Below are 22,339 nucleotides of genomic sequence, written 5' to 3' on the forward strand. Positions count from 1 at the left end.
CCTTAAGTTCTGTTATTGAAGTTTAAAATGAAATAAATAAAAATTGTTGATGATAAAAAATAATCTGTGTAGTCTAGTTTATACAAGTGCCTCGCAATTTATCAGTTCATGATAGATTTAACAATAACGTCGACTCACCAGCAGTTATAACTGCCATGTTATGGGGCATAAAATAGTCCATATTTAGAATAAAGAAACTTCTATACATTTTCATTTTAGTTTAGTTTAAATTTCACATTTTTGTGAATACACAAAAATATGAAATAGTAAACATTCTTTTACACAGTGATAAATAAATACCAAGAAAAGAAAGTATACCTGTAATCTGTGTGAATGTGTGTGTGCGTGTGTGTCTTAGTGTTCAACTATAATACCACAAAGAGACCAAAAAGTAACTGGATAAATAACTTAAAAAGTTATTTTAGAGTTACATTTTATGCCAACATGGGTGTGTGTTATATGTAACACAATGCAGCACTTTATATTCGTGCCATAACATATTGTTTAATTTTTAAATTTTATTTACATAAATATGGACATTAAACTTTTGTCGGGAAGTTACATAACTCCAAAACATGCTGAATATATACAGTGAAGAAAACTAGATGTAAAATACTTTGATTTTCCCGCTCACATAATCACATTTATAATCACTGTCTATTTTGAGTCTTAACCTCAGATTCATTGTAACGTCTCAGTCTGGGCTGCAGCTCCGTGACGACGATGCCGCCTGGAGTAGCCTGGTGCTCGCGTCTCCATGGAAGCACTCAGTTAGTTTGCGACATGTATTCGCCATTTTGCAGCTTCGGTGTGTGTCTGTGTGAAGTAACGGAGTGGGAGGGGGGGCTCTTCTCGAGGTGAATACCTCTGTAGCTTCCAAACATTAAACACTCCAGACGTCAGCTAAAACAGCCAGGGAAATATCTGCACTTAGAGAACTGTAGCGTCCGCAGTATGTCATGGAAATTTGGACGACGAAATATCACATAGGGTCGCCCAGCGTTGCCGAAGAGGACCGGGAGAAAATGCAAGGTCTGTTTTCTTGCTGTTTTTCTAACTTTGCTAGCCCAGCCACACAGACCATACAACGGTGGAAAAAAATAGCGGAGCAGCGAGTTAGCTTAGCACCATTTCAGTGGTGTTGTAGTAAGCTAAGATTCTCTGTAGCTTCGCTAATTATGCTGCTTAGTGGTAACGTGTGATCAAGGTTTAATTGTAAGTCAATTGAAGGCATTACTTTGTAGCAAATAACAGGCTAAAGCTCCAATCGACACACTTCCAAAGCCTAACTAATTATTTAAAAATGCAGAGATAATGTAACATACAAACGGTTATCGTAACCATTTTTGTGGTAACTACGTTTCCAAGAGCTACAAGTGGTTGTGTTCCTCCGCCCTTATCTACCGTATCATGGTGATCGATCTGGAGCACTAGGAGACTCTCGCTAAAAACATACACCGTTATGTGGCTCTGCCTTGCTAAATATTTTAATGCGGTGTTACAGGAACCGCTAAACCCTTTCTTGACTGTTAATTCTCTATATTCTCTATATTTTGCATTCACAGCTTGACAAACGGGACTGTGGTTTTTCCATCATCAACCACTCAGGATGAAAGCACCAAGTAAAGAGGAGGAGCATTACTGTCCTTCCAGGATTGTGTTTGCTTCCTTGGATTCTAAAATTTGACCAAATCCACCAAAAGAGTAACAATAATGATACCTGGATTGATCACCCAGGAGTTACAGGAGCAGCTTCTGGATGTGAAGAATTACCAGAATCGCACAAATGGGGTGGAGGAGCTCAAACACATCCTCTCAGAAGTGGACATTAAGTCAGTCCCTTCTGCTGGCATTGAGGCGTTTATAAATTTTCTCCCGCGACTTCTCGACGATAGTAATTTTAAGGTGTTTTCTGGCACCTTGCAAGTTTTAAACTTGTTAATTCGGAAGCTAGATACAGCTGTAGACAAATATTTCAAACATATAGTCTTAGTCGCCCTAAAGGCTTTAGGGGATGCTCGCACTGTCACCAGGAATGAATACCTGAATGTGTTTCGACAGCTGATGAAAACTATTCCACCCCAGCAAGTATTGGATCTTGTAATTGGCCACTTGAAACACAAGAATTCCAGGGTTCGGGAAGATGTCCTTAACATCATTATGGCAGCTATGCTCACTCATCCTAGGAAAGATTTCAGCATCCCCAAGCTTTGCTTTGAGGTTGCGCCATACCTGGCAGACAGCAAAAGGAGGGTCCGACATGCCGCCCTCGAGCTGTTTGCTGTTTTTGACCATTGCCTTGATGCACGGAGAAAGCCGTCTCTCATGGAAGCTGTTGACATGGTTGAACTGAATGAGGATGCAGAAGGTCTGATGGCAGCTGTACAGGCAAGACGAGCAAGGCACATACTTCCAAAACTCTCCTCGGAAGGTATAGTGGAGTACGGCTTGGTGGTGCCCAAATCGGGCCAGCGGTGCTCACCACAGTATGGTTCTGGAGCTGATCTAGACTGGGTGTTGAATGGAGGGCGGATAAGTAGTGCCAGGAGCCACAGAACAGAACCCGACTGTGACAGATTATATGGCTATGGCAGCTTAGGCTCCCTCACCGATGACCTTCCACTTCAAAGGAGGATTGTCAGCGCGGGCAAAGGAAAGAACAAACTACCCTGGGAGATGTCGAGCTTCTCGTCCACTGAGAATGACCAACAGCAATGCAGTACACCCAACGGAAAGTGCACTGAACAGGTGGAGCTCATCAACACTGGGGATAATCTCAATAATCTTTTATGATAATTATGCCATTTGGATAACTTGCAATGACTTAGCATCTGTTTTTAAATACCTGTTTGCTTTTTCTCTCTTACCATGTCAAAATAAGACATAGTTTAGAGGAATTATCTGGTTTATCGCCAGTTAATTTTCACCAATAACATATGATTTTGACTCATATTAATGAAGCAAATTTTAGTTTTGCACATTAGGGCATGATTGCTTATCTGTTGACTGCCTAAACAAAGGAATATTTTTAATATTTTCCTTTAAACTACTGAGTATCTCAGTATTAAAGCAGTTCATGTTGATTTCTCCCCCAATGAGCCAGTAACTGCAGTCACTACATGAAAGGAGTGGTTATTTTTGTCCTTGTTGTCTGTCTTTTTTTACTCATGCTTAGCTTGCAGATAACATAAATGTTTGCATTATCAGAAACCAGTATTTTTTAGTGAGATGAGTGATAACTAGAGGCAGCCTTCCAAAGACTTATAAGACATTTTAGAGGTGGCTTTTTCTTCAGAGACAGTTTCGAGGACAAAGCCTAAATATAGATATAGCTCTCATGATGCAGTATGTGATAAAGAGCAGCAGAGGAAAGTGTTTTGCGTCTGTGTGTCATTTTGTAAGTTGTTTTTAATACATCCTTGCACACATCTTCTTTTAGAACTGCCTTAACACCCCCCCCCCTTTTTTTTTTCTTTTTGAAAAAAATAATGTTTTCCAAGACTTGGCGTATGAAAATAGACTAAGATCGGTGAATTAATTTGGCTCTTAGTTCTTTATAACCAGGCATAAATGGATAGACTCTCACTGGTACTATTCCTGTAGGAAATACAGTAGATGACTCATTTTTCCTGCATAGTGACACCATTGCTGCAAGGATGAGCGCCCAGTTTCAAGTACAAGGCTTGCGACAGTAGCTCTCAACCTGTTTGAAGGAAGGAAAGGAGAACATGTCATTTGTAACCTAACAAACTATAAGAACTTATTAAGCCATTACCAGCTTTATTTTAATAATCCCCTGGCTTTTTCTAAAATTAGTTATTAATTGACTGTGTTTTGTTCTGGGAACTAATATCCAGCTCAGAGCCTGTATTCGAGAAACCTTGCGTTTACAGCAGTGTCTGTTTCCCAGCAACCCCATTACCAGATAGCACAGTTACTGAAGTGACTGTGAAACATAATTGGTAATAACACAGAGTTATGCTTGCAAAACATGGCCTATTGACTGCTCCACTGTTGATTGCCATCATGCCAAGTGCTCTGCTATGAGTGCTGATCAGATTATAGGCAGCGGAACTAATTTCAGCCTCACTGTTTTATCTGAGTGGTTGAAATACAAAAAAACACACAAAAAACAAAGCAGTCTTTATTCATCTTTCTAAGGTTGCGTTGTGACCTTAAAACTTAAATGTGAACAGTGGACATCATACACCAAATTAAACTTTAGAGTAGCAGAAAGACCGTAAGCCAGATGTTTCCAGCTGACTAAATATCTCCTGCGTCCCTTTGTTGAGTGAATGACATTACATTGAGGTCCCCGTTATAGTTAGCCTTTGGACAAGGTTCATCATTTTTGTAATTTTTTTCCCTCTCCAACCCACCACAGCGTATTTGAAATGAAGCAATCAAGTTGGCAGTGTAGACTTCACCCTTTAGGAATTATAAAAATTTTTTCCACAGTCATTTTAACAGGCTCAGAAATAACTGGACAGACTATAAAAGTTTTAGCATGTCAGTGTCTGCTCAAAGCTTGGAACCTATGGACATCACTAAATGCTTTTCTCTGCAGGAGGAATGATCTAGTGGGTGACTGTGTTTTTGATGGAGTTATTTTTCAATTTCACACAAGGAAAAGTACAATGTGAAGTGGCAGAGTATGTGCGAGTCTCATAATTGGCCTAGAATTGCTAGAACTGTCAACTGTGGCTGAAAAAAGATGCACTGAACTGTGAATGCTTCCCTGTTGAAACCCCAGAGATGATTATCAGACAGCAGCACTTGTTTTTATGCCACTTGTTTTACCTTTTATACTTAATTTTTACCATTTAAAGAAATAATTGTACATTCTTTCACAGGGGGCAAATGGGGACATCCTTTCTTTGTCCAGGAAGCCAGAAACCTACATACCCAGTTTTAGTAAGTACCAAAACTTTCTTCTCTTAACATTTGTTTTCACATTAATTTCATATACAGTAAGTTGACAAGTGCAGTTGTGTCATGTTCAACTTCAGCTTGACTCAGTTTAGAACAGCTTTAAATTGGATTAGCATCCTGAGTCAAAGGAGTTACTGTTCCACATGTCAACGAAAACTGTGAGCACGCTGACAAGCTGCTTGGCAGATTGGTGTCATGCCAGCTCACATCATGCCAGGAGAGACAATACTGCTCATGTACTGTTCACTGTTCATTTTTCCAAAAGGTAGCTGTTTATTAAAGTTCTAATAGGCAGGAAGTTTGGGCTAACAGGACTAAATCCCTGACTAAATGAATGGCACACCATAAATGCAGTGTTTACTGGGCCCTTAAAAATCCATATATTTATATAATCTGACTGCATACCAGTCAGATTATATAAAATAAAAGCGTGCCGACATGACCAACACTTCTGCCAGATCCCAACAGAGACTGGAACAAAATGTCATGCTAATTCACTGTTGGTTAGTACGGCTATTGATTAGTACAGCAGTCCCACAGAAAGGGGCATCGACAACAGCTGTTCATTTAGTTTAAAAGCAGTTACTGACACTGAAAGAGAATGAAGGACCTGTGCTGTATTTTAAGCTGAAGCTTAGTAGAAGTAGAAGTATCAAACTTACTGCAGCGGGTTAAAAGGTAGCATGATAATTTTCAGGATGGACGCGGGTAGTAAAAATAGCAGCATCAAAGTTATTGCGGCTTGCTTTATTGTTGATTAAAGAGATTAGACTCATTTCCAATACTGCTGCACCATGTTTTTGTAAGTTAGGGACATGCTAGTGGTAATCCTAAAAAAAGGTAACAAGTTTGGACATGTGCCTGAAATATTGAAATGTAGTGACCTCTTTAACACCCAATACAAGTCAATAGTGTGTTTAGCTAAAACTTTCCACTCTTGCGTAACGTCACTGTGTAAATGTGCAGTTTCTATGGCAGCTGGTGCGTCTTACCTTTGCTCACAGGTGAGAGTGGAATCAAGCCGCAACTCTCCAGTCCAGAGTTTACCAGCAGAATGGAAAACACATTAATCAGTGACTTTTTTCCATTCCCTTTTTTTTATCTTACTTTTCATGTTTGTTTGTTTTCTGAGCTGTTCAGAAAATAAAACATCTTAGCTAAAGGATCAAATTCTCAAATTAAAAAAAAAAAACTTTATAGGACTTTGTTGATAAATCTTTTCATAATAGGCATTATTAGGGTTTTTTATTGCTGTTATTTTAGTAACTACTTTTTAGCATTTCTGTTTTTAGTGAAAATGTGGAAATATACTTTGTGTCTAGGTTCAACGGAGCCCCGAAAACCCCAGGGCTCCCGAAGGAGGGAGTCTCCTGCACATCTCAGGAGAAGTGGAAGCCTCAACTTGGAACCCGATATCTTTAAAACCACAAACTTCTCTGACCCAGATGTTGGTATGGAGTTATTTCAAAAATATTTTTACATTTAAAGTTCTTTTTATTGATTTATTTTGAATAAAATTTGAGTAAAATCTTGAAAGTACACTTAAAGTGGCATTAACCATTTAGTGTCCTTACACAGTTTTTCATGGGTCTGATGAGTGAATGTAATGTTTGACAGTGGCACCCAAAGGACGTCTGCTCTCGAGGAACCCCAGCGTTGAGCGAACATTTTCCCTCCCCTCAAACTCTACTACATCCAGCTCCTTTCTTCTGCCCTCTTACCCACTGGCTACGCTCCCAGGGGGCATGCTTACCCCAACCCCATCCCGCCGTCATGCAGACTCCTCCCTCTCTATGTCCAACACCTGGCCCAACAAGAAGGACAACAGCCCCCAACAGCGAGAAACCAGCCCCTGGAGAGAGACAGCGAGTGCTGCAATAGGTAATCTAGTTGGAAAAAAGAGACTTCATTTCATATGTGTTGGTTTGTAATGTCAAAAACATTTTTTTTTTTTTTTTTTTACCTTTGTGGGGGGGTTTTCGGGTTACTATCCTGTCCTAGGTGACTTCTCTAGCAGACGCTCTCCCAGACCTCTTTGTGCCTCCCTCATGAATTCTTCCACGTCATCGTTCAGACGGGCACTGAGCAGTCCCAGAGGCACCTTCTCCGTCTCACCAGTAATCCCTCCAACAGAACACATCCATTCCATTAATGGCCAGAGATCCAATGCCCCAGGAAGCCCTCTGAATCAGCAGTTAGAAAAGACCCTTAATGTGGACCCTGGTGGCCTCAGTGGTGTGGATGATCTTCAAGAAGATGATCCTCTGGACATGCAGGAGGTCAGCACAATTCTCTATTTTATATACTGGATGTTGTTTATAATCAGCCATCAGGAAGGGCCCTGCATGAACAGGCAGTTGAAGTAAAATGAAAAATCAAGCCTCTATGAGTTCCTATTAGCTTTGTAACTTGCCCACAGATGCTCAACTCCCTGCGCTCACTACGCAACAGCGCTGCCAAGAAGCGGGCCAAAGCGAGCCTTAGTAGTCCAGATCCAGACAGTCCTGACTCAGCTGTGAAGGTGGACTTGGGTCTAGACTCGCTGTCAAACACTTCTCCAGTGCTTACCAGCTCGACTAGTGAAAGTGGACTTTCTAGTCTGAGCTCAGTTGCAAACTCCAGCTTTAATGGCATGAAAAGGTAAAATATCCAGATTTTCTGCATTTGGCATATATTGCTTATAATGTTGCCTCACATTTTCATGTAGTTTGACTGTGTTGGTCTGAAATTATGTTAATACACCAGATAAAAGACACCTCCATATACTGCAAATACATACATAATTTAAAAAAAAAGACAGTGGGACATGGGTATAAAGTGGGAAGTATATTTGAAGCATCGGTTTTAACAGTTAGCCACATACTTATTCTTGGTGAACCCTTCTAATCAAAATACCAACAAGGGAGCAGAATTAATTTAAAAAATGTATTTTACTTCATTTTTTAAATTTACAACGGAAAATAAAGCAAATACAACAAAAAAGCCATTAGTTGTAGAGTGAAACCCAGAGACAAAAAAGTAACCGGTAAGATGTGCTTATGAAGTGATCTTTTATATTAAATGTAACAGGGAGATGTTTTTTAATAAAGATGACCTTGTGTTGGGATATGGGATATGTTGCCTGTTGTGTTTAATCATGTTGACAGTTTTAAGAAGCTCTGACTTTGTAGTCTTTAGGTGTTCTCTGATGATGTGTTGAATGGTAGGCAGTTTCTCATGATCACTTCTCACTTGTCACAACTGTCACCAGCCCCGGAAACTCTGCCTCTGCAGGAATGAAACCTCGCATTGCAAGAGTGCCTTCTGCAAAACCGAGGTCTTCTGTGTCCTCGGACTTCAGCAGCGTTCAAGGTAGAAAAGGAGAGAAAGGTTTTTCCCAGTTGTTGCATTGCCGTGTGTCTTTTTTATTTTATTTATTTACATTTTTGTTTTCTGTTTTCCCAAGTGTTGTCCCAGGGAGATGAATTCTCATCTGAGGTGGGTGTGGTTGGGCAGAGAGTTACATACTCCAATGGCATAATCAAAACTGACGAAGAGAAAACGGTACCATCCCCTCCATTGGTCAGACCAGCTTTTCGCGAATCTTTAAAAGCTCAGAAGCCTCCCAAAGGTCAGCTAGCATCGATGAGAACAGAGTGCTATATTGGATATACCTTCTAATAGCATTTTGTGTGCTGAAATAATTAAATCTCATTATTTATCTCTTTTGATGTTCAGGATCCCATAGTCACAGCAGCAGTAGGAAATCACCAGGCACAGACATGTCTGAAGGAGTAGTTGGCAGAGGTAAGTTTCAGATCTGTAAAGGATACAAGTTATCATTTGATTGTCCAGGCTTTTGCTGTGTTACTAAGCTGATGTAGCTCAGTGCTGCTCTTGTTTTTTTAAATAAAGGACTCAACAACATATCTTTTATTTCTCCCATCCGTTTTTTAAAACTACACATTTTCAACTAGCTATAAATTACAGCTGCTTTCTGGATGTATTTTTAAATAAAACTTATAAATAGAAGCTTGCTTGTTCCTACATGATCACAGTTAAACCGCTAAAAGATTAGTCATCTTATTCCCTCATGTTTATTAGGCATGCTTGGCACTGCAGTGTCCTCCAGCCATCCAGGAGTTCTCTTGCCACTTGAGCAGGGTTTTTTATCGTTCAAACCCCCCACTGATCCCTCAGTGGGCATCCACAGCAACGCTGTGTCTGGCAGTCACCAAGACATTGATATCATCCCACGTCCAGAAGAGGTTAAGGTTAGTCACACTCTGTTCAGCGGTGGATGAGGAGTGTTGCTATATATTACTGTGATGTTTAAATAGTAAATACTGATGCCATGTTTATATTGAATATACGATATAACATATGGCATCATTTACTTTGGGATTAATAAAGTATTCTTATTCTGATAATGTCAATGTTTTTTGTGCGTGTGTGTTTTGACTCTCTGCTTAATACACCCCTGATTAATTGTCAGAAGAGAGACAAAACACATTTTAAGTTAAAATGTTAATTTCAAATTAAACAAAAACTATATATCTATATTGTATATAAAAAATTTTTATAATATCAGAATCAACCATATGTAGTGAAAACTTGGTATTGACACAGCTCCGTAGTTCATAATGTCAAGCTTCCGGTTAGCAGAATCTGACTCTGTGTGTGCTTTTGTTTTGTTTTCTGGTTGCGCAGGAGAGGATAAAAAATGCAAGGTTTGGCCGGGATAAGAACAGGCTGGATCAACAAGAAGGCTCGATAAGTCAAGGGCAGTATTCAACAGATCAGATTCGCCACCGTGTCAGGAAGATGCTGTCTGATTCACCAACAGAGGACAATGGAGCATTAGTCATTAAAGGCAAGAGAAAGTGTTTGAAACTTATAAATCTCTAATCTCATCATAAATGCCTTTTTATTTTGTATTTAACAAATGTGATGCATTTTTGTGACAGAAGATAAGTTTAATTTTAACCTTTAATTTCTTTAAAATAAATGTTCTGGTTATGGTTAAAAAAATCAATTTTTGCAGATAGCTTTAAGTATTTTATAACTATCTCATATAGCACTTTTTTTTTTATTTTATTAATCTATATACGTCAGCTTTGTGTCCGCTGCACCCTTGGGCATACTGAACTCACAAAACAACATAACTGTTTTGCACAATGGCCTAAAGAGTAAACAGCATGTATTAGTGTTAATTTGCTCCACAGTCCGATCATCCTATCACATCCCCCTGTGGGATTTCAGATGACTGATGGCATCCCCAACAGGGCAAGGGGAGCAGAGAAGGTTAATGTGCAGCTGTTAGGGTGGAGGTATCCACCCAACGTAATGCAAAATGTGTGGCTCAACCACACAAAGCTCAGTGGAGCATGCATGAGAGAGAAACACACACCGGGAATTTCTTATTACCAACATAAAGAGATCTTTAAACATTGACATAAAACAACATAATTAAAGTGGACAGATGTCAGTTAAAGAGCTAAAACATTGTTGACTCATAAAGTTTGCCAACTGTACTGTTTTACCTTAGACCTACACTACAGACTCGTGCAGTCTGTTTGTACAAGTGCAAAATGTTTCACTTGCCTCTCTTCCACTCCTCATTGTTTCCTGCCCACACACAGCAGAGTTTCTCCATCAAAAACTCCTGGTGGGGAAAAATTATGGTGATGATCAATGAGTGTCTTCAAGTGCCCACTCACAGTTAGCTCTAATTTAAACCAGCATCTTCTGTTTTCTCACATTGGATGATGACGGATCATTGTGGAGGCCACACACACGCGCACACACACAAATTTCATAGTATGCAGAAGCCCAGGCATGTGCACAACAAAGTGTTTTGTTGAAAGTGTGAGTTATATATAGAGCGGTGACAATATGAATCACAATAATGATATTATTACTTTAACGCACAAATCGGGAAAAGAACTAAAAACCCTAACAAACCCTAACATGCATGTGGCACTTTTAACTCACTAGTGCCATTGTTGTTGTTGTTTTGTTTTTTAAATGACATTAAGAAGTTTTCCCAGGATTCATTTTCTTCTCAATCCAGAAGAGAGAGCTCTCTCAAAGCTAGTGTACGAGGGGTACTACTTGTTCTCTCACACGAGGGACACACTTAACTAGTTTAGATGTTTTTAATAATAAAGGGAAAAAAAGCCTTTTGCTCAGCAGTGCTGCTTTCAGCCACTAATGTAGGTGGTAAGTTTCCTGTGTGCCTGAATTACAGAAGCCTGTCACTTTAACAGATTTGTTATGTTTTGCATGTGTAAAAAGTTAAAATTTTTGTGTCTGGTGATTCAAACATTATTCTTCTCTGTTGCAGATCTGCATATGAACGGCAGCACAGTGACATCTAAAGCAGACCCTGTCTCTGATGAGTCTCTTGTCACCAGTCCTGACACTCCCCAAGGACCCCAAAGCCCAATTAAGTGCTTCACTCCACCCCACCAGCCCAGCCCCCCTACAGTTCCACCCAACCCTAAAAATGTGTCCCGTCTTAGGAGGGCACCTAGCCTGAGCAGAACCCGTCCTTCACTGTCCCACAGTTCAGGTGAGTTGATCTTAAAAACCAAGCATTTGTAGACTTTTACTACATGCTGCATAATCTTTGTTGCACACAGAAAGTTATTGTCCCTGTTTAACAATACTCAGTAACATTATAATGATACAAACCATTGCTATAACAGGCCTTTGTTTATAGAAAATGTTGGAACATTAATTAATTAAACCTCTAGGGCCATCAGAGAATGGTTGAATAAGATGTTTGCTCTGGGTAATGTGCTTCAATACTTTGTTTTGACAACCTGCTGTTAATGCACCGCCACCCACACGCACACACCCACATACACACACACACTGTTTTCAGCCTGATTGAGACGTAACATGAGACTGAATCTGTGTGTTGTGTGGTGTTTAATGGGCCATTTAGATGAGCTGTCCCCTGGCAGTTTGGGGCACAGGAAAAATCTCTCAGATCCTGCAGAGCCGTGTCCGTTTTCCAAACCCGAGCTGGCGCTGGTGCAAAGCTTCAATCTGCTGAACTCTGAAGACTGGTGAGAAATAATCAATCCATCATCCTCAAGCATCTCTTTGAATGTGGACCACAGAGTAAAATTATTACCCTTTGTGCGTTGTTATTTTCGAATGTAGGGAGAAGAAGATTGAAGGACTGACATTCCTGCGCTCTCTTGCACACTATCACTCGGATACACTTCAGGCTCGGCTTCATGATGTTTGCCTATCTCTCATTCAAGAGGTAATATAATTTTTTGAATAACAATCCCGCTTAATTTTGGGAATCTATGCATGGCGGTGTTTGACTCTGCTGTTCCAGTTTTGCAATTCTATTTAATTTCTCTGCGTCTTAATAGTTTTGCTTCATAATTATATATAGTCTCAGCTATCATTGCTTGGCATTTTGCTAAATTCCCATTGGAGATTTTTTTTTGGTCAAATAGATATCTTGAATATGTAATCAGTGCTCATTTACTCTTCTTATACCTTAAGCACTAATATTGTTAATCTTATTTAGGTGAAGAACCTGCGGTCGGGTGTGTCCAGGGTTGCCGTGTGTACCCTGGGTGACCTGTACACACACCTTCAGCGAGCGATGGACCAGGAGCTAGAGGGGACAGTTAAAGCTTTACTGCAGAAGGCTGGGGAGAGTAATGCCTTCATTAGGCAGGATGTAGATGCAGCACTGGATTGCATGGTGCAGCACTGCACCCCTACTCGAAGCATCAATGCGTTACTTACTGGAGGACTCAGGTTAGATTACACACAGGACAGCTCTTTGTTGTTTGTTTGCTTCTTCTCTGTTTGGATCACTACATAATTTTAAGCTTTGATTGATGAATTGATTTCCTCCTCTGCTGATAGTCACCTTAATGCAGTGGTGAGGAAATGTATGGCTCAACATCTGGCTAATTTGGTTGAGAAGGTTGGTGCTGCACGTCTCCTTTCTGGGGCTAAAGATCTCACTGACAGAATTTTACCTGCCGTGGTCAAACTCGCACAAGACTCCTCACAAGAAGTCAGGTATGTAAAAAAGAAAAAAAAACTTTCATATTAATTCATTCAATTTTTGTGTTTTAACTTCTTTACAACTTGTTCATATTTGCTTGAACGGTGAGATTATATTTTTATGTATTGCCAATAAAAAGCATTCAGCAATAACGGATAACAGTGGGAGGAAAATGTCAAATTTGAGACATTTTAAAAGTCTTTAGACCATCAATAGGATATAGTACAATCCAAATCTACTTTTGGTTTTGCTGGAATTGATTTTGTTATTGTTGACACTATTTGTTTTGGTGTCACTGTACTGTAATTACCTTGCATTTCATTAAAATATGTTTAGAAATGCTTTTCCGTTGCTTTTGGACTGCAAATCCAAAGTGCCACTTTAACAAATGAATGATATTACACCTTCTCCCCTCAAAGGTACTTTGGCCGTCGAATGCTGCTGTCCCTGTCTTCCCACCCAGAATTTGAAAAGATCCTGGAGAAATACATCCCTACGAAAGACCTGCAGACTGTCAGAGACACCGTCTTCACTCTAAAGACAAAGGTACCATTTCTTTCTGTTTATGTTTACAGGAAAATTGGTATTTTCCCTGGAAGTTAAATATAGGCATCTAACTCTGAGATTGTTGGGGGGGTTAGGGTCTTGGTGAGATGCCTCAAGATACTCAGTCAGCCCGAGGCAGACGTTCCCTCCCGGGCAGCGGTACAGTCAGAGCCTCATCGCTCAACAGAGAGCCACTCAACCAGACCAACAGGTGGGTGTAGATATCAACCAATGCACCAGAGTAGCCCATTAAGGCAAATTTATTTTTCACAAATGTGTAATACATATGGAAAACACGTGAATTGTGATGCATTTTATATACAGGGAGTCTCACAGCCATTACAGCTGTAGATCTCAGACACAGAGTTTTGCAGACAAGACTGAGTACATCAAGCAGATCTCGGATCTGCTGGCGTCAAAGGACTTCAGAGAGAGGATCAAAGGCATCGACCAGCTAGTGGCTGACTGCCAAAACAACCCAAACATGGTTATCAACAGTATATTCCCGGTTAGTATTTTCTTCTTTTTTTTCTCCAAATCCATTTAGTACGTCTTTATGTGGTCTTTTCATTATAATGACAAAGTGTTTATCCTTCACTTTCTGATCTCCCTAATTCTAGGTGTTTGATGCCTTCAGAGCCAGGCTGCAGGAGTCCAACAGCAAGGTCAACTTGTATGCCCTGGAGTCTTTACAGAAAATCATCCACTTGTTAAAGGACAACCTGTCCCAAGTGGTCAACATCCTGGTCCCAGCAATCGTGGACAATCACCTCAACTCAAAGAGCAATGCCATCTGCTCTGCTGCTATTGGAGCTATTAATGCACTCATCTTAAATATAGGTACTTACTTTGAGCATTAAAATAGAGGAGAAAGTTTTGGTTAAAAAATTGCTTTAATTTGACTTTCATTTTTTTGCCTGCTACAGACAACATACTTCTCCTTCAGCCTTTTTGCGCCAAGGCTCAGTTTTTAAGCGGGAAGGCAAAGGTGAACCTTATCGAAAAGGTCGCAGGTATGTCTGGTGTCCTAGTTCTGCACTGTAATCAGCTTCTGCTTTGATGTATCTAAATGCAGTGTATTGCTTCTCATCTTCTATATTTAGATCTTGTGGCAGAGCTCTACCCTCGTAAGCCCCAGATGGTAGAGCAGAAAGTGCTGCCCTTGCTCTGGCACCTCTTGGGCACCTCTACCCACAGCGGCACCATTCATGGCCGGGGCGGCAGCGTAAGGGGTGCTACCGCCAACCTGTGCCAAGCCCTTTATGCCCAGATGGGGCCAAGCCTGAGCGAGTGTGCCGCCTCCCAGCCTGTCAATGTCCATAAAAGTCTAAATGATATCCTGAGGACCTTATCGTAAGGTAAAGCAGACTCCAAACAGAACCAAATGTCGAAAGAGGGACAGCATTAAAACTGATCTTACTTGAAGATGTTTCATTATCATTTCTTATAGTGCCTGCACTTTTATATAAACACAGAGAAAGTCCTTAAGAAGTTGGAGCTCTTATTCTTATCTCAGTGAGATTCCGTCTGGTACAGAAGCATGGATGGCTGTAACATAATGGCATCAGGTCTTTCACATGTCCAACCTGCTCTCTTTGCACTTTGAAAGTAGCTCATTGTCGTTGCTTTGTTTTTGTTTTTCCATAAACTCTACATGTACTGTAGACAAATCAGAGACACTATTGCAGAATGTAAAATTAAAATGCACAAAAAGAAGAGGAAGAACACAGGGACCTGAAAGTTGTATATTTTTGCTGTTTCATCAGATGTGATGTGATATTTTTAAAATATCTTTATGTAGTTGGAGATTTTTGAACTGAGATTAACAAGCATAGTACAAAAATACTTTTGTACAGCTCAAATGTGTATTTGCACAGTATTAGCTTATTCTATATGTTTGCTGTATGACGGTACAGTTATAATTTATCTCTTGTGTAATGGTTTAAAAGTCATATATAATGTGCTGAGTTGGTACTATGTCTCTTTTTGCATGACCAAAATTTACTGGCAGATCAAAACTGTTGATTTATGTGTACGTGGACTCGTAGAGGAAGGTTGGTGTCGAACTCTGAGAAGGGAAAAATTTTACTTCTTCATTTGCCTGAGAAACAGTCACAGCCCAGGTCTGATATTGTCTCAATATAGTGCCAGTCTTCAAGTAGCCTTTTAACTCATCTATTGTTAAATTATAACTGAACTTGTTTGTGAACAAGAGCAAGAAGATATATGAATAAACTGTTTTATTTCTGTAAAACTAACTTCAGCGTGCGTCATTCAAAGACTGAAAATGGGGTGGAAGGATTAACTTGCTAATCACAAACATAGATCATTTTTAAAATTGAAAGATGTCTTCTGTCCATTAAACACACATTATTAATCTTAGGTAATCTAATATAGCTTTATTAATAGGTGGAGTTACTGGAAACACAAGCTTCAGGTGTTCTTTTTTAATTCCTTATGCTTCATTCATGACATGCTTAGTAAAAGCTAACCATAACTAGCCTTTTGATGACGACTACACTTCATTAGTAAAAAAACAAAAATGTCTGGCTGTGAAGAATCCTTGAAAGAGGACTGATCAAAGGCTTGAAAAGAGGTAGGCTTAGCACACGATTTTGAAAAAAAAAAAAAGGGGGGGGAGCGTTGCTTCAAAAATGCTCTCATGTTTAACAGTGAACACTAATATCTTTGTAATTCTATGGTCATGATTAAACATGACATCCAAGGTACACTCTTGGGTTTGTAATTTAATAAAACACAAATCATAATCACCGAACCTTTATATCAAAGTAGCTGCCATTTTGAAATAGCACTGTTTAGAAATCTATGCTAGCTGCAAAACACTACACATGTGCGGTCCTTGTAAGACTGAACAAACTACTGTTTGACCTTCATGCAATGGTACGTGATTTTCTAGCATTTCAGCAGCAGGGTGAACTAGCTTGTGCTTGGAGGGATGCTGCTACTGCTGTTTTTATTTTTTTAAAGAAAAGCCTAAAGGTAATCATGTCCAATACAGCAGCTAAACTGCACATAATTCAAAATTGATATCAGCAATATACACAGAAAATAAACATTTTGTTTTCCACGTCCAGTGTTTTCCAATAGCAAACCTTTAACAAAGATATAAAAATGAGGGAGTGCTTTCAGAATAAGAGCAAAACTCCCTTTAAACTTCAGAGCTAGCCACAGTGGTGCTGTCAAAAGGGCCGAATGCGTTTGCTACTTGAATGTGCAGATTCCTTACCTTTGCTTACGGATGCATACAGTTAGATGGAATATGTCACAGATTAGGCATATACATACAACAAAGAGAAACAGTATAAATATTTCGAAGTCTCATTAAATGTGCTTTTTGGCATGAAAAAACAACAGAGCCAATGAGTTCACTCACCTGGATTGACTTCTTTCTTAAAATTATGTAACTCAAAACTAAAGCCAAGGGAAAGTTAACATACAGGATATTTTCACAGATTCCTGATCAGTTAACCATCGAGTTTCTTTTTTTGTGTTATGAATGAGAGCGGTTCATGATTTTGACCGAGTGTTCAGTTAATGCTCTGCTGCTCTCGAGTCCTTGCTTTGTTCCCTCAGCTTCACTGACCAAATGGAAAAAACGAGCCCCTCCTCCCGTTGATCTTTCCATCCTGTTACTAAGGCAGCTGGATCGATTCCACGTTAGACGAGTGTGTGGTTGCCATCCCGTTCACCTCACTCTGTCAGGGACCAGATGTCTTGGGCAGGTCCTGATTCTCAGCCAAGTGGAGCTTTTGTCTGAACATGCACACATTAAGGATTCACCACAGAAGGACTTTGAACTGAAAACACATCATTCAAATCCAGCATCCGCTCCTGGACTGTCGGGGCAATTCCCATAAACAAATACACATTCGAGCTAAGAAAAGGATACATTGAGGTGCTGAGCTCTTCAAGCTGCAGAAACAAAGGAGCAAACAGGAGAGAGGGGTATTGAAAACAAAGCCAAAAATAGAAAGTGAAGCGCTAGTACCTGGCAGTAATCTCACTGTGGGATCATGTTACATAACAGCCTGTGCATTTCGGATCAATATTTGAGTTACGCTCTCATCATCGACTGCAGTGTTTCTAGAAGCAAACGTTAAGCTTCAATACAAAGTAAAGTTGCTTCATAGCCCATCTGCTCTGAGGCCCAATTATCCACTCTGGCTTCAGCTAGAAGCCAGAGTATTCCTGGCAGCAGTGTCTGTAAATGAGTTGAAGGGTTTTTCTCACCTCAGTCACACAGAGCACTGCAGCTACAGTAGGAGCCACACAACAAACGAACAATAGAAACTGTCAAGGCATTCTTAGATGGCACATCACTGTACGAGAGAGCTTTTGTTTCCTTTTTCCTTTTTAAACGAGCCAATAGTTCAACAAAACTGAATTTCATGTGGAAAATTACAGTAATAGGATTTAAATTCATTGGTTTGTCCAAATAAAGAAATTCACATTTTCCTTCAGTCTATAGTACCATTTATCAAAGGGTTTTTGTTTGTTTGAGATGCCCAATTGTGGAGATATTAGCTCTACAAACTTTCCCTTTCGTCACAGCCTTCTCATGTGGGGGAAAAAACAAAACAAACAAAAAGCATCTGAATGTCTTCCTCCAGAAATCATATTGCTCAAAAAAACAACAAAACAAAACCCACACTATAAAATGTACAGCCACCTAACATTACAGCTCGACTAAGGAGTACAAGCCTTGGCACCATTTTACGGAGCATTATGGTGAGATTTGAAACCCAGTTATTATCATCAGGTTAAGTCTTTCTGTTCCCAAGCACAGCCAAACAGTTATGTGTATGTTGATAACTAAGTTTCTTACCAAAGCACAATTGGAAATCCTAACATCCATCAGCATGTCCACAGGAAAAATAGATACTAACCAATGAAAACAGGAGCCTGAGGAAATATGTAAATAAATGTAAATGAAGGAGTAAGAAAGTATCTTCCCAGGTGTGCCTGGGAAAAGACAAACTTAACTCTGTGAATACTGGGAGTTAAATCACACTTCAGGATTACATAAAATAGTGCCACATCCTGTGGGCGTCGGCTCTGCCAGCTGATTGGTCTGTACACCTGACCCGATGAGGAAAAATCAAACGGGACAATGTTAGACTAGTTAGGTAACACAGATTAATGCAAGTCTATTAGCAGGAACCGCAGCTGTTGCGTGGGAGATTTGTGTCATCTCCATTCACTCCAGTGGACCTTGTTTTGGTTGTTTTTTTTTTAAAGGGTAAGAAGGTAAAAAAAAGTAGTCTGTATGTTATCAGCACACAATGAAACTGCTTGAAGGGTTTTATGATCCAGCGAATTCTGAAACCTGGCATGACCCCGAATTAACAGCTCTGGCCAACTAGCCAACCCAGTGAGATCACATTCTGTACAGGCACAAGATGGTGCTACATGTGCTCCTTTAAACACTTATTTCTTAAATCCAGCTCTACAGATGGTGTTAAATCTATAGCGGTTTTTCAGAGTAGAGTTCCGTGATGTAAACTAGCCTTAATAAATGTGGTGTTTCATGTCCACTTTAAAAGGCTGCTGCCACTGGGATTCATGCTTACGTTGCAGAGCAGGTGTTCCAGGTTGTGGTCGGAGGCACATTTCCTCTGGTCCTCGGAAAGCTCCTCCACGTGGCTGTCAAGGCTGAAGTGCAATCGTGCCAGCTTCTCCTGCATCTCCCGCACGTGTTCGAGCTGCTCAAAGGAGCATACTTTACCTGGAAATCAGACAGGTTAAACCAGACCTGAATCTGATGGCACAGTGTGTCGTGTCTTGTGATTACATCAAAGTCAAAAGTATTTCCATGGCAGCAGAGGCGTAAAAAAATAGCACAGCGTGTATTTGATTTCAGCCTGATTCATGTAACAAAGCCACTTTTCACCCGCCTTTATTTTCAGCCAGTAACAGAATACTCTCCTGGGGGGGGCATCTTATCAAGGTTAGCTTACCGAAAGCTTGCAGTTTGCCTGAGTGGAAGTCATTGAGGAGGTTGAGGAGGCCTCCCTCCATCTCTCTCACATCTGAGACATCTGTGAGGAAGGAGTGCTGTAGGGGGGACGACTGGACTACTTTACTGGGCCCTGCTGGCTGGGGAGCCCTGGGCTTCTCCCTGTGGGGTCTGACAGGAAAAAAAAACAAGATAACATTGCAACTATTTATTTTTGTTAACATATGACAACATTTAAAAAACAAGCAAAACAAAAGCAACACCCGGTCGAACCAAATCTGTATCCTGCTGTATCATCAAATGCAGGTGAAACACAGCGTTGTCTTAGTGAGTTATTTTATTGCTGGTCTTGGAGGAAAACCTGATGCATTAAACCATTTCTTTCTTATTTTGAATGTGAAACACCATTATCCCTGAACGTACACATGCTGTCTGCCACCCCACAAAGCAGTGCAGTCCTGGTAGGTCTTCCTGCTACATTAAGACACAAACCTGGTGATCTTTGGTGGAGCAACGACCGCTGCGAACACGTCTTTGGGCTGTCCCGGTGCTCCTATGGACCTTTTATATTTGCCTCTGTTCTTGGGGGAGGGAGGCTGCGGCAGGCCGAGGGAGAAGGTGGCACTTTTGCTGGCAGGCAGGACGGAGAGCTTGCGCGGGTTGATGGGTGGTGGAGGCGGTTGGGGGAGGGACACTTTTGGGCTTCGCTTCTTGCGCTTGTCTTCCATTGTTATTTACTTAGTTCTATTAGGAGAAGCTCCCTGAGGTGCAGCCTGGCTGGTGTGCAGGAAGTCCTGAAACGACAACGGTAGGAAGTTTGAAAAGCAGCAGCCTGTGGAGGATTGTCATTGTGCCAAAATTAGTGCTGCAGCCCAGAATGCTCCCCTCTGCATGTTTAGGGAAGCTTGAACTGGCTTAACAGCATCCCCAGGTGACTACAGTAAAATCCAAAACAAACAGTTCCTCCACTATTTATAATTTGATAAGAAATATATAGGCACATATTTCCTGTATAGGATTTATTCGGTAGATGATTAATGGTTTTGCTTCCTTGGTGTTTTTTTTTTTTTTTTAAAAAGGTGAAACTGGAGACTTTGAAGATATTGAAAGTGGAATAAGGTTAGGAAAATATGTGTGAACTCAACTGGATGGTGTACATTTTTAACGAAACCTAACTAACTAAACTAAGCCTGCGTGAGTGATGAAGAAATGTACTCTATTGCACCAAGAGCCTATAAAACAATACGCCATCATCCAAAATAAACATAACTTTTAGACAAAAGGCTCAATGAAAGTCTGTGTAACACTGTGCGATAAAGACATTAGAGGCCATTAGAATTTAATGCCTCAGTCAATAAATGCATTCAGTCTAAATATTTTATGAATTATGATTTTTACAGAGGCGCATTAGCATTAAAAGACACGAGCTCGTGTCGGTTTTCAGCGTCGTAAAACTGTTACAGCAGAGTGTCCGTGTTTGTCGTTGCTTAGTTACATTTTATGGTGGTCTTGCCTCGGATTTATCGCGCTCTCTCATTACAATGAATGCAATCTATGTTGTGACAGCAGTTATCCGGTGAACACTGCGCCAGCCTCTGTTCAAAGTAGGAGCCAAAGATGGCCACTACAGTAATACACAATGGCAACTTTCTGCGCTGAAATTCTGCTTTTAGCGGGAGAATTATTCTCCCGAGTAAAGAACAATAAGCGGACTGCGGGTCGCTGCGCCACCGGGTTCAGTTCCGTGAAAGGAGACGCGTAAAGGGAACGCATCGTCTGCTGATGACACAAATAAGACTTACCGAATCAATTACGCACCAGAGAGCAACGCCGGCAGGGCGCCGGCTCGCATTTCTCCTCCTAGGATTTAAAAGTCCACTTCATATGAATCCTGGTGTTAAAAAGAAATGTAATACAGTGGCACCGAACGATCCGTACCCGGTGTTTTTACCGATGAAATGTAAAGAGCGTCGATGCCGCGCTTGGCTCGTGCGGAGCTCAGCTGTCGTTTTTATTCCTCTTAAAGGGCCAGTCCACCCGGCCGTGCGCCACGGGGGGAGGAGCGACTGTTCCACGCAGGTTACTGACTGGCAGGATGCTGCTGTGCACCGCCTGAGGATGGCTCTTTGTAAACATCCTTACTGCTCCATCAAGGCTCCGAGGGTGCTACAGAACAAGGCCACACGGGGACGCCAGTGTTCATCTTTTGCTAACACCACTGACGTGTTGCAGTGTTGCAGGATGTAAACAAGAAATTTCCACGCTTTTTTGACTTTCCCTGTGGCCCTGGACGTGGGATTTGTTTGATCCGTTGAGGTGGGGGGGGATTTTGTGCTTTTTTTTCTCCTAAGCTTATAGATGAGGAGAATTTTTAGCCTTTGTATGAAAAGTATTATTTTTTCCCCAACGGATGTTAAACACAAGAATTTTTGAACATAGCTTGTCCAAACACCTCAGTTTCATTTTAGATGAGAAACTAGCAACATGACTGAAAAAAAAGCTTACAAGTTGACCTGAATTTCAGGCAGAAGTAATGTCCTTATGCTGGACCTTTTTGTTTCTTGTCACTCCTCCAAGTTGCCTGTGTGTGCAGAACCAGAGGAAAGGATGCAGGATGTGGTATGCGTCTGTTTGTTAACAAAAGGATTCGGTTGTTGTATGAATGCAATGTTTCTCTTACTGCTCAGTAAATTAAACTGACAATGCCACAAAATAGGGAAATGTGGGATCTTGCAACAGAAGAAGCACGATGGCATTGGGACATCTCAGCCTGAGCTCCACCAGCTGGAACATACAGGTCAAACAGTACTATGCAACAAGCTCTAGCCACCGTCATTTCTTTTTATTTTGCTCCCAAG

At 40.7% G+C, this 22,339-nt stretch overlaps 2 protein-coding genes across 4 annotated transcripts; one reads left to right on the forward strand and one right to left on the reverse strand.

Annotated features, from left to right (window-relative positions):
• The first annotated feature begins 703 nt into the window (after positions 1-703).
• togaram1 (TOG array regulator of axonemal microtubules 1) lies at positions 704-18,170 on the forward strand. Its single transcript, XM_085142882.1, has 24 exons — positions 704-1,032; positions 1,566-2,748; positions 4,854-4,914; positions 6,255-6,383; positions 6,550-6,813; positions 6,934-7,211; positions 7,352-7,572; positions 8,183-8,283; positions 8,378-8,542; positions 8,650-8,718; positions 9,016-9,185; positions 9,622-9,784; positions 11,258-11,485; positions 11,864-11,987; positions 12,085-12,190; positions 12,467-12,702; positions 12,814-12,972; positions 13,378-13,504; positions 13,600-13,715; positions 13,829-14,012; positions 14,125-14,344; positions 14,431-14,517; positions 14,608-14,862; positions 14,955-18,170. Exons 2-23 carry the CDS (start codon positions 1,714-1,716, stop codon positions 14,859-14,861), a joined length of 4,497 nt encoding a protein of 1,498 aa, XP_084999008.1. The 5' UTR covers positions 704-1,032; positions 1,566-1,713; the 3' UTR covers position 14,862; positions 14,955-18,170.
• Positions 16,476-21,737, reverse strand: ccdc28b (coiled-coil domain containing 28B). 3 transcript variants are annotated; one of them, XM_085142895.1, is made up of 6 exons: positions 21,284-21,592; positions 19,974-20,275; positions 19,483-19,652; positions 19,096-19,250; positions 17,415-17,437; positions 16,476-17,278 (listed from the first exon to the last, which is right to left on the reverse strand). In XM_085142895.1, the coding sequence occupies exons 2-6, from the start codon at positions 20,207-20,209 to the stop codon at positions 17,224-17,226; spliced, it is 639 nt and encodes a 212-aa protein (XP_084999021.1). In that variant the 5' UTR covers positions 20,210-20,275; positions 21,284-21,592; the 3' UTR covers positions 16,476-17,223. The 3 variants fall into 3 exon arrangements, with proteins under 3 accessions (XP_084999021.1, XP_084999020.1, XP_084999019.1); XM_085142894.1 differs by having other exon boundaries at positions 16,476-17,437; positions 21,300-21,737; XM_085142893.1 differs by having other exon boundaries at positions 16,476-17,437; positions 21,284-21,734.
• Positions 21,738-22,339: the final 602 nt, after the last annotated feature.

Source organism: Neolamprologus multifasciatus, chromosome 19 (assembly GCF_963576455.1).
Source record: "Neolamprologus multifasciatus chromosome 19, fNeoMul1.2, whole genome shotgun sequence".
In the NCBI taxonomy this organism is placed as follows: Eukaryota; Metazoa; Chordata; class Actinopteri; order Cichliformes; family Cichlidae; genus Neolamprologus; species Neolamprologus multifasciatus.